Genomic DNA, 12342 nt, shown 5'->3' on the forward strand with positions numbered 1-12342 from the left:
AAAAAAAATGTTATTTAAATGAAATCATTCTTTGTAAATATCTGTATTTTTTCACACCCTATTTTCGAGATATTTACAAAAGATTTTTTTTTAATAAAAAAATTTCATCATCATCATCAACGGCGTAACAACCGGTATCCGGTCTAGGCCTGCCTTAATAAGGAACTCCAGACATCCCGGTTTTGCGCCGAGGTCCACCAATTCGATATCCCGAAAAGCTGTTTGGCGTCCTGACCTACGCCATCGCTCCATCTCAGGCAGGGTCTGCTTCATCTTCTTTTTCTACAATAGATATTGCCTTTATAGACCGGGCTGGATCATGCTCATCCATACGGATTAAGTGACCCGCCCACCGTAACCTATTGAGCTGGATTTTATCCACAACCTGACGCTCATAAATTTACTTGGTGTTAATCAGACCCAAACTACGTTCTTAAAATCGGCCAAATTTTCAGAATTTATTGGAAGGGCTCCTCAAATACGGTAGATTCTCAAGAGATTGGGCTCACTTTCACTTTATATTGGAAAACTAGATTTTGATTTTATTAATTTTTATATTCTTTTTATTATTAAATATGCTTTGTTTCTGCTTAGTATCGTTTTTACATAAACCGAGTTATTTGCGAAAAACCGAAAAACCATCTTTTTAGAGTTTTTCGATGAAAAAACGACACTTTTGAACATGAATAACTTGAAAATTACACCTTGTACGGAAAATTTTCATAAAGCATTTTTCGCTTAAAATTAACAATTTTAACAAAAAAACACCCCCAGAGAGGGGGTGCTACGGGCCTACCGAAGGAAAAAGGACAAAAACAAATGCAAGAAATGATTAAATTTACGTGTATTTGTAATTTTTCGGACATTCGATGTTGTGATCTCGAATGATTTCAGTATAATTTGACGGAAAAGAAACGCAAGCTTGAACCCGAAAATTGTAAAATCACCGTTGAATACGGTGGAAACTCAGTAATAGTGTAAAGGTGTTTTCCAGCTACGAATAAGAGTAAATTCGATGTTCTGATCTCGAATGATATCGGTACGACTTGGCGAAAAAGAAACAAAAATCTAAACCCAAAAAAATGAGATCCATCGTAAAACACGGTGGGGGCCACGTTTTCTCCCATTTAATACGTAATTTCCGTAAATTTTCGTTGATTAAGCCCATCATTTTTAAATGCTATTCGAAAGTTAACATAATGGGACAACTTTTGTAACCTTTGCAGATTTGTAAGCTTAAAGTACCGTTACAATATTGGATTTAAAAATTGAGGTAAAAATGTCTACCATTGTGAACTGGACACCGTGTATAGATAAGCGGTAAATTGATGCAATATTCTCGAAAATAAAGTTGAACTTGACACAAATATGAATTCAACACCTACAATTCGTTTGGCTCCTAACGAACTTTGTGCAAACGTTCTTGGGTAAATTGTACGCGATCTAGCGACGAAAAAATTTACTATCTTTCGAACCGGAAATTAAACCGATTTTTTTTTTACATTTTTGGCAAATTGCAAGATTTATAGACTCGTAGATCGTTTTCATTTCTCTCCACTTTTTATTTATATTTTCTTTACGTAATATTTCCTTATTCTTTTATATTCATTGATACCATATTTCCTTTCACTGATTACACTATTCACTTTGCATTTTCTGGCGATTTTATCGAAGTGGAAATTACTCCAGAATTTACAGATATCTCATGAGTTTAATGATCAACCTTTTACTCAGCATATACACCCTGCTTTTCTGGTTCTTTTCGGACGCTACTAAATGAATTGCGACTTACTTGCTTGAAATGATTCATAATATTCAAATTTCGGGCTTCACAACATTCGAAGTACACAAACGCACCAACCTATCTTACTGCACGGACCAGCGATAAAAGCAGAACTGCAGACTTGTAACTCAAATTCTAGACTTGTTGACTAAGTTTCAACTAATCGGTGCCTGTTGTTTCTCCTACCCATCTTGAGATGAATGTTTTCATATCATATCCGAATGATGAAAGATTTGTTGGTGCTAACGAAAATTTAAGGTTCTCGCTAATTAGGAATTTGATAGTTATATTATACATATCATCATGGTGTCATATATGTAATGCTGAGAAAAAGTTTTTCATAATGGCAGCTGGCAGAGCCTTTTTGGTACTGATCTGCTCGAATTGCAGCGGGTAGCATCGCATCCCCTAACGCAAATTCTGCATACATAAACGAATCCGGGATATTCCGTTAGACGGGGGAATCGAGAACAATGAACCACTAGAGTCTGAGTGCTCAAAGGCTTTGCTTCTCCACTACCTCACATACCCACACACATATATATATGTATATTTTAGCCGCAGATTATTGCAATAAGCTCAAACTTACAAAAAGAGTATCGTTTGAATTTTGTTACAGTTCAACTCCATGTATGGATATTGTCCGCAAGTGGATGCATTGAATGGATTCATGACATCATATGAAATCATGACCTACATAGCGTTACTACGAGGAATTTCCATCAAAACTGTTGATTCGGAAGTTACATATTGGTTAAAGGAACTCGATTTGTATCCACACCGAGACATACCTATCAAGTATTATTCTGGAGGTACCAAGAGGAAGTTGAGCACAGCAATGGCAATGGTAATAAAGTATGAATTTTGTGTTTTCATGACTGCCTAATGGTTCTTTTTTCTTTCATTTATCTTATCAGATTGGTGATCCAACAGTAATATTTTTAGATGAACCTACAACTGGTGTCGATCCGAAATCTCGCCGATTTATATGGAAGTGCATACAGGAATTCCAGAAAAACCATAAAACTATTGTACTTACATCGCACAGGTAATTATATAGTGTGTTAAGAAATTATAGGAAACCTACGTTCAAAGGCATCCATGCAAAGGTTAAAATCATTTGGAGATTTTAAAAAAAAGTAATACTAAAATATGCCACTGAAGGTCAATTTCAATACATCTACACATGTTTAGCCTACATGTTCGCATAATTTTTTATTGGAGATTTTGTCGGGCCAGAGTATCCAGACGACATGGCGAAGACAGGCGTTAACAAAGGTGCTGCTGTGCAAAGTTCTGGTATTGTGGGCAATTCTCTCTTATGCCCATGTTTTCGCGAGACCACCGTAAAGTATTACTTCGAGAGAGAAGCACCGGCCTCCATCAGTACATTTAAGTCACGCCAGTCGACGTGCGTTCCGAGCTCGTTCCACTTCCTGGAAGGTCTGGAAGCTCAGCTATTGTAACGTTTACTGTTATTCACTTGGCTTTTCATCTCAGCATCTGTTCTTCATGGTGGCATCAGGGCTTAAACAGCTGCCACCAGGGTGATAATTCTTTAATCTCCTATGTGTCAGAAATTTGTCCACAGTATTATTTCATTAGGTACATCAAGGTTGAATAAGTTGAGCTTAGCTAAGTCAATGCACTCTCATATCAGAAAAAAAAAACAGCTGCAACCAGTGTGTCTTTGGTTTTCATTGGAGATATATAGGAAGATTTCATTGCTGAATGCTGACGAGGTAAACGTTGAAGCTCTATAGATATAAGGTTGCCATTCATACCTTGGTGCGCTCTAGCGCGTCAACCACACCTACGCGTCATCATTAGCGGTTTCCTCTAGACAGGGAAGCATGAAGAACGTCACCGACAGCAACAAGAAATAACATCGATGACAGGATTCAATCCTGGCGGACTCCTCTGAGATTTTACCTTGGTGCAGCACGTGGCATTTGGGCCATCATTTGTCGCTCTGATCATAGCTATTAGTTTTTCCGGAAGAGTAGGCCAAATACACCCCCTGTTCACGCTGCCGAAAGCTTTCTCGAAATTGACGAAAAGCAGGTGAAGCAAAGATCTGAAGTTCGCATACTGTTCCGAAATGCTTGCAGGGTGTTGATGTGGTCAATGCAAGAGGATTCGGGGCGGAAACAAGCCTGCTATTTATCGATTAAGCTTTCGAGAAGTTCTTTAATGGGTTCTAGGATTATTTTAACTATTTATTATCTTTACGACGGCGGAGCGTAAGCAGATACTTCCCCACACGCGAAACGGTTGCTCTTCTTCGGAATTTTAACGATCATCCGCTTCTTCCACTCTTTGGGCAAGGGCTTGGATTCCCAAGATTTCCTTACGAATAGAAGTAGCAGATCTGCAGAAACTACAGGTGTAACAGTGGGCGGTTGTACTCAGTTTGAGAGGACTGATGGTCGAGATAATGTATCCTATTCTATCATATATGATTGCCAATTGCCCCTAAATGGAGCATACCGCGTTCACTATGCACACGCCATCGTTGCCAGTTCGTCGATAAATGCTTCATCTCGCTTCAGGGCTTTCCGAGAAGCCCACACTTGTTTGCAATTCTGCATCATCTTTTTCTAGGTTGACTAACTCTTCGTTCACTCTGTGACAGTGGATTACATTTCTGGCTATACCATGCAATGAAGTGGTCATCGTTTCTCGTAGTGTGACCTACTCACTATCGCACACACACTTCCACCTTCTAATTACAGTAAAATTGTTGTAAGTCGAATTTTTATTTGCCAGGAAATTATTCGACTTTTCTAGTGTTAACAAATTTTTCCTCCATTTTTTTTTTGTGTGTGAAACAAAATCTTATTAGAATCGAGTCGTGCTTGTCTGTCCGTCTGTTTGTCACACCCGATTTTTCGGAAACTGCTAAGACTTTTGTCAGGAGATTTGGTGAGAACATGTGATCTGTGAATCCCTTTACATACATCAAGTAGCGCCATTTTGTGTTGAGTTTAAGGGGGCTACCCATATATGTCCATTGTTGATTATGTCAGGTATCAAACTTGATACTGGGTGAAACATAGGCGAGTGAAGGCTCAAAATGTGTGCCCCGGAAAATGAAACAGATCTCGTTCTCGGAACCTATCCAACTGAAAAATATCATAATGATGCAGCTGTACGAAATCTAGGCCTCAAAATACATCCTATTCCGACATCTGCTCAAAAAAAGTTAATAGCATATTGCTATATTTCAAAAATTTACCTGAAAACTCCCTTCAAGTTTATCTTAGCAGTACAAAATTTGGTACCATGATAAGCAATAATGTAATACACAATTTTGGAAAATGAAAAAAATTCAACCGTTATCAATAAAGTTATAGAAGGTGAAACTTGTGTATTTTATGTGAATTTATAGCAATCTAAGGCATGTACATGTGACGTCGTGATCATATATGAACGGCGGAGTTGGATATATGAAGGAATATTTCGAATTTTTAGCTTGTACGAATGGAAAAACGTGAATAGGAAATTTCTCACACAAGATGAACACAAAATCTTTATATCTGAAGCGTGCAGCTTCCGGTATTCCGACTTCTTTTTATAGTATGTTTAATATGATATCCTATTTTATATGATAGATAGAATAACTCCCTAAGACGCTTTGCACGTTTTGCGGAAATCTGTTACTATTGTTTGAGCGGCTTATTTGTCTTTTGAAAAACAAATTTTCTTTTCGGTGTGAAGATTATTGTACTCCACCCGATACATTAGGCGTTGATAAAATTATTGCAAATTAGCGGTTGATCTTTTCCCCATCGGATATTTTTAATGTAGCGTCATTATCATCATCATTATCATTCTCACCGTCGTTATCGTTTTTGGAATTTGGTAATCCTGTTCCAGCATTTGAGGTTCATCAAGAACATTAGCTATCAAGGCAAGGTTTTCAATCTCGACATAATTTATAATTATGTTAAGCGTAATATTTAGAGTATGGACTAACATTTTTTTGATTTTCTAAAGGTTATAAATCTTTTTCTGATGTTGCAAGCAATGAGACTGCTTTTCCTTAGTTGACCCAGAATATATGATTATATCTCTTGGACGATTCTACTCTTGAAAAATTGATGCTTTTGCTTTGACAGCTATTGTTGTCTACGCTCAGGCATCTTCAGCGTGTTGTCTGAGAATTAGTGAAGCGCGAAAACTGACTAAAATTCACATCGATAAGATATCAGATATCAGAAACCACCCCCTTACTTCCTTCAAAAATAGTACTATTTTGCTGAAGTTGAACAATAGGGAAAGTTTGTCATAAATCGTAGCCTGGGTTTTCAGATTATCCGTTTCTCTAGGAAAGCCGAAAGTACATGAAAAAATTCCCTTTGATCAGAAATATCATGAAACACCACCGTACATACATTAAAAGTATTGTTCTTATAATAGCAATAATAACCGTTGGCGCAACAATTCATATTGGATCAGGGAAGTGTGCTAGAGCATTTCATTCAAAACTGTAGCGATACACTACAGTAAAACTGTAAGAGGCAATGTGGTCAGCATTGCGCTCGACCGAAATTACTTCGTTGATTTGATTCAGGTAATCATTCACAGCTGATTCGACTGGTATCCGACGTCAAATTACGATACAAACCCCACTACCGTGACGAGATTTGAACCGTGATCTTCCGTACGACAGCCTTGTGCTCTAGCCACTTAGCTATCCGGACACAACCGGACTTAGCCAGCTACTATTATGCAGACTTTTTGGAACTTTGATCAACTCTTCAATTTCGAGTCAGCGTTTCAAAGTTGAAGAGTTTAAAAGTCGAAACAAAAGGTCGGCCTGAGTTTGTATGGAGTCTAAGGCGTTCAGACGTCTGGGGTATCAAATGGAAGGTTTTGATTAATGAGTGGAAAAAAAATAAAAATTTGAAGTGAGACAGTACTCAATCCAAACATCTGAAAAATCTACGTCTAGAAAACGCGGAAACGTAAACAAATTATAGTATAAGGCATTATGCTGAAGGGATTGTTCTGTTATCAACAAAGTGTAGTTACTCAAAATTGTATATTTCGTATGAATTTACTACTAGACGAAATGCTAACCTGGAAGAAAAACTTTAGGAATATATGTATATGGGATGGCTGCAAGGGGTTTTATGATTTTCGGTTCCTTAGTGGGGAAGAGAAGGGGTTGCACGCTGACAATATTACGCTGGATGTATGTTCCAATACTAAGGACAATAATTACCTATGGGCGGCAATTTGAGCAGTCGTCACACAAACTTCAAAGACTGGCTTCACTAGGGCAAGAAGAACATGCCCAACGGCATTTCTGGAGGTCTTTCTGAGGTAGATTCCTCATCGTTTTCTCATATATATGCAGGCAAGAAAGACAATGTTCAGAATATCCGGCGATATAGCGAGGTGGAAAGCTGCCTAAATCAAATTACTAATATCGAAGTTTCATGGCAGTAACCTACGGTTTAAACCAACAACTAATTAACTGATTCATTGATCCAAGGAAAACGTACTTCATAACAGAGGGTAGACATGCTAGTGCATTTTATGGGCGAACATATACAGCATAGATAGGTGGGTCTCCTTCAACCTCCAAAGGAACTATAGGGGGAAGTTTCTTGTAATTCTGATCGACAGTTAGGCGGCTACCAACCAGGTAAACTCTAAGCTGGTAAGGGAATGCAATGAGAAATTCAATACGCTTGAATCGCATAATAATATCTGAATAGTTTAGGTTTCCCAGCCAGCAAAGTAGCAGAAACACTATATGGATCAAAACTATTTTGCGAAAGGAGTTCGCGGAAATGGTAATTTGAATGGACGACCAACGGTTGAGAGAATTATGGTCGGCTTTGATTCCAGAAATCCCTAAGATCATCATGACTGCTGTGGTAGGAACGGGGAGGGAAGAGGGCAGAGTTCAGCCAACTCAGATGTTTAGACCCAACCCGTAGCATACACGAAGGAAAGCAGCTCTCTCAGCTTGCAATTAGATACCTGAGGTCCTCAAAGAATGGTTTACCTAGTATCCGTAGCCTAGTTCTGGCTAGAGCTGCGCAATCGCAAAGGAAGTGACTGAGGATTTATCTCTATATCTGGCGAATCCTGGGCGATTGTACTACCTGGCTAAATGTGTGTAAACCCCACACAAACTCTACACACCAATTTTTGATCCGTCGTTGAAGAATACCGTTCCATTACCTTGCAACACGTCACCAGTTCGGGTTGCGTGTGATGTAGTCCGTAGGGGATGCCCTGAGTTCCCAGGGTACTTCCCCTAGGATGTTACAATGGTTGTAGGGCTTCGCCCCAACATTTGGACATCCGTAGTCTGCAAGTACTCCACGCTACAGCGTAATAAATGTGGAGATCCAGGGGGAGGAAGTGTAGGAGTACATTCGGTGCACACATGCTCCTTTGAATCCAATTAAGCTTGGTTCGTATGCAGAGTGATGTATTTCTACATGCTTTGAACCAGACTGTATGAGAGCTCCCCAGCACACAGCCATCTGTTCGACAAATCCAAATCGACAAATGGCTGCCAAAGGCAATTCACGTGTTTGTCGTGCAAAGTGAAAGCTCCCATTCATCGATCCGCTCCTGGTCTGACTTCACTCTACTCAGGGGATTGAAAGATCAATCTTTCAAGATAAATGCAGACGCATGCTCTTTGCTGTAAAAAAAAGCGCGTAGCGATTGAACGCATCCGCCTCCAATGTCACGAGGCAGTTTCATCCGCTCCTCCGCAAGTTTGGATGATGCCTTCAGAATTTGGACATAGTGGTCGGTCTTCGTTCACAGCAATATTCCATATGCCAGTGAAGGAATAGCGAATATATTCAATGCGCTTATCTTTGTCTTCCCCGGGAGATGCGATTTCATTACTAAATGCACACGCCGCAGAAATTCGGAAAGCAGAACATCGTTCAGATTACCAACTCGAGCATGAGTTCCTTACAGAATTCCTAGGCACTTGTAGAAGTTTGTCTTGGTCATAGTTTGGATGTGGAGATCACCAATGCTATGTCCGGGATGTAACTTCTGATGACATTATCATTATGAATTTACTGTACACTAAGATGGCATGCAACGTAAGTATCGTCTAAAAGTGAATAGTTTGATATATTACGTACATATATACTATGACCTACTAGCTATGTATGCATGGAAATAATCATGCATATACGCAACTCCTGCCATACCTGAGTCGCCGAGCTCCCGGCTTATTTCACTTCAAATTGATGCGTTCTCAAAAGATTAGCCCTAGACCTACAAATAATATGATAAATGTAGATTTTGTTTACATACTCTTTCTCAAATTCCCTTCTCGAATATCTTTTTAATGCATCTTATCTATAAATCTTTAATTTCAGCATGGATGAATGTGAAAATCTTTGCAATCGTTTGGCCATAATGGCTAAAGGGAAAATTAAATGTACCGACTACATCCCAAATCTGAAGAAGAAATATGGAGATGAGTTCACCATAACATTAAGACTGAAACCAGATTACAAGTTCAATGACTTGAATCAGCTGAAACGTGAAATGCACGCATCCTTCAGTTGTACTGAAAGAGAACAGCATGACGTAAGTTATATTATAGACGTAGTCGGATATAAATTCTATTTAAAATGATTTCTTCTATTTCATAGTTAACAATTGTATATTTGGTACGTGCGAAGCCTTGGTCGGAAGTCTTCCAAATAATGGAGACTTTAATTGGAAATAATGAAATCGTCGTTGAGGACTATTCTGTAAGCGAAATTACGTTGGAAGATGTCTTTCTCAATATGAAGTCGTGCTAAGCTTGGTAAAGTATTTAAGTTAAAAACAAAAAAAAAATGTGATTATACAAGAAATATTTTTTACAACTCTATTTATTTATGTATCACCAAAAATCAATGTTTATTTGAATAATCAAAAAACATTTAAAATATTTATAAATTAAGGGTTTTCAAGCAACATAACTCGAAATTACCTTCCATTGTTCCAAGGCAATTTTTTCTAATGATAACGTCAGAATTTTAACCTTCTTCAAAAATACGAGTTTTCCAGACCATGGGGGAAACTAATGTCCTAATGATTAGATTTAACTAATAATTCTTCTGGATTGGTTCAAATTTAAAACCTTGATTCGCGAAAAGTATTGTGTACTAGAAAAAGGTTGAGAATATAATGAAAACTTCCAGATAGATTCAGATAAACGCACCCAACAGATAGTACCAGAAAGAGTGCAGATATTCACTGGTTTTGGGGCGCTAAAAACAATAAATTTGGAGATGGAGGCAAGTTACTTATTCCCATTATCTTTCCAATTGGTAATGGTTTACTTATCACGGGTATGGGCGTTCACAAAATCGTCAAATCCATTCAATCCAAATAATCAGTTGTAAGGCCTAAACAATGGAGCAAAGTGTGGGTTGGAACCTCACAATAATATGCAATGGCAAAGGAGGAACAACTAAAAAAATGTATCTTACCTGCAAGAACTGCAACAAAATATTTTCCTGGTGTTTGCAGTTTTGATGTTACTCCAATTCAGCATCTCTGACGAGCCTGACTCAAGGTTCATAGCGAATAACAAAGTATATACAGTTTATCAGGAAATTTTAAAATAAAAAGATTGTTCTTTAATATTTAAAGCTAGAAGCAATTATTTTTAAAGTTTCATGTGAAACAAAATCTTATTACAACGGTTCAATGTCTGTCTGTCGCACCCGATTTACTTGAAAACGGCTGAAGCAATTGAGAACGTGAGAATTTTGCACTTAGTTTAGAGAGGACTCTCCATACATGCAAAAGAGGGGTGTAAGTTTTTTTTTCACACAATACAAAGTGCTCGATTAGTACTTTGATCTTATTTGTGATATGGGATCAAACATAGGAGAGTGAGGGCTCAAAATGTGTGTAGCAGGTTCGGTTCTCAGAACCTTTCTAGCCTCACATTCGTTATATAATAATATAATACACAATTTTGGAAAGTTTGACAAAAATCCAACCTCTATTAGCAAAATTATGGAGAGCCAAAATTGTGCATTACATTTGAATTTATCACACTCTAAGATGTGCATAACATCATCATCATATAAAGTGAGCGGCAGAGTTGAAGTTTGGAAATACATATATCAAGGAATATTTGAATTTTTAGGTTTGTACGAATGGAAAAACGTGCATTGGAAATTTCTCATATAAAATGGACGCAAAACCTTTATACCCGAAGCGTCCAGCTTCCGATATTCCGACTTATTTGTTCTGCCTATTCAGCAAAAATTCATTAAAAATGAATTGTCACTTTTTTAAAGAATGGTTCCTCCCTTCGGCAAAATTTATTAGCTCAGTCATTGAAGCTACCAGCTTTTTGGGGCAAGAGTAGAGGGTGGCATGAGAAACAAAGGTTATATATTGCGCAGATGGGCACTTGCCCCCCGGGCGGGCGGGTGTCGAAACTTTTTTTCCACAAAACCGCCGAAATCGGTTAAATGCTTAATTCTAAGCAGAAAAAGCTCCGTTATTATACTGGTTTTGCGTTATTTAAAAAGTATTGATTTTTTGTTTAACCTTTACAAATTTACGTTTGATGAACTATAACTCAGTCCACATTGCACCTAAAAATAATAAAAAGGTTTATTCTTTTTGTTATTAAATATACTTTGTTTCTGCGTAGTAGAGTTATTTGCGAAAAACCGTTTAAAAATGTTTGAATAACTCGAAAACTACTACTAATCTATTTTATCGATTATTTCGAAAAAAATAACACACCCGAGAGGGAATGCCACATTTGCACTATATAACTTTTGTTTCCTATGCCGTCCTCTACTCCCACTCCAAATTTCATGCCAATTGGTCTGGACTGAAAGAATTTGGCGGCCGCACCCGATTTTCAACTTCAATGACTGGACTACATCTTATAATCATCAGACGAATTCGGTCTCAGTATCACAGAGACGGTCGTGAAGAAGACACCCAATTCAGGGCCGTAATACCGGCCCCAGTGCGTCAATTTTTACCGGTGCAGTGACATTCCAATATTTTTGGGAGCCAGGTGCTGGTGTATTTGCAATTACTATTAAGGCATAGTTCACTCATATTGTCATTGTAAAACGATCTGAAGATCCGGAACCTTTGGTTCCCGAAAAACCCATATATAATAATAATAATGATCGTTGGCACAGCAATTCGAAGTGTGTTAGAGCACTTCATTCAAGACTGTAACGGTACACTACAGAATTACAGTACCCTGTAGGAGGAAATGTGGTTGCGCTGGCCCGAGATTATTACCCTGATTTGACTCAAGTACTCATTCACAGCTGAGTCGACTGGTATCCGACGTCAAATCACGATACGAATTCCACTCCCACCAGTTAGATTTGAACCACGGCCTCCCGTACGACAGCCTTGTGCTCTAACTACTCAGCTATCCTGACATCCTTATATACATATAAAGTATTTAATAAACATAATTGTTTCTGGCTTTTAATATTGAAGAATCAAATTGTTATCTCTGAAATTGGGCGAAAGCGACACTAAAAAAATTACTGATCAAATATGCTGTTCATATT

At 38.1% G+C, this 12342-nt stretch overlaps 1 protein-coding gene across 1 annotated transcript in view; it reads left to right on the forward strand.

Moving 5' to 3' along the window:
- The window catches only part of LOC119647687 (ATP-binding cassette sub-family A member 3), a 57473-nt gene extending 45516 nt beyond the window's left edge, over positions 1 to 11957 (forward strand). The window contains exons 24-27 of the mRNA XM_038048770.1: positions 2403 to 2630; positions 2701 to 2831; positions 9157 to 9370; positions 9436 to 11957. Of these exons, the coding sequence (XP_037904698.1) occupies positions 2403 to 2630; positions 2701 to 2831; positions 9157 to 9370; positions 9436 to 9588 (726 nt within the window). The 3' untranslated portion in view covers positions 9589 to 11957. The remainder of the gene's footprint in view (positions 1 to 2402; positions 2631 to 2700; positions 2832 to 9156; positions 9371 to 9435) is intronic.
- Positions 11958 to 12342: the final 385 nt, after the last annotated feature.

This window comes from Hermetia illucens, chromosome 2, assembly GCF_905115235.1.
Source record: "Hermetia illucens chromosome 2, iHerIll2.2.curated.20191125, whole genome shotgun sequence".
NCBI lineage: Eukaryota > Metazoa > Arthropoda > Insecta > Diptera > Stratiomyidae > Hermetia > Hermetia illucens.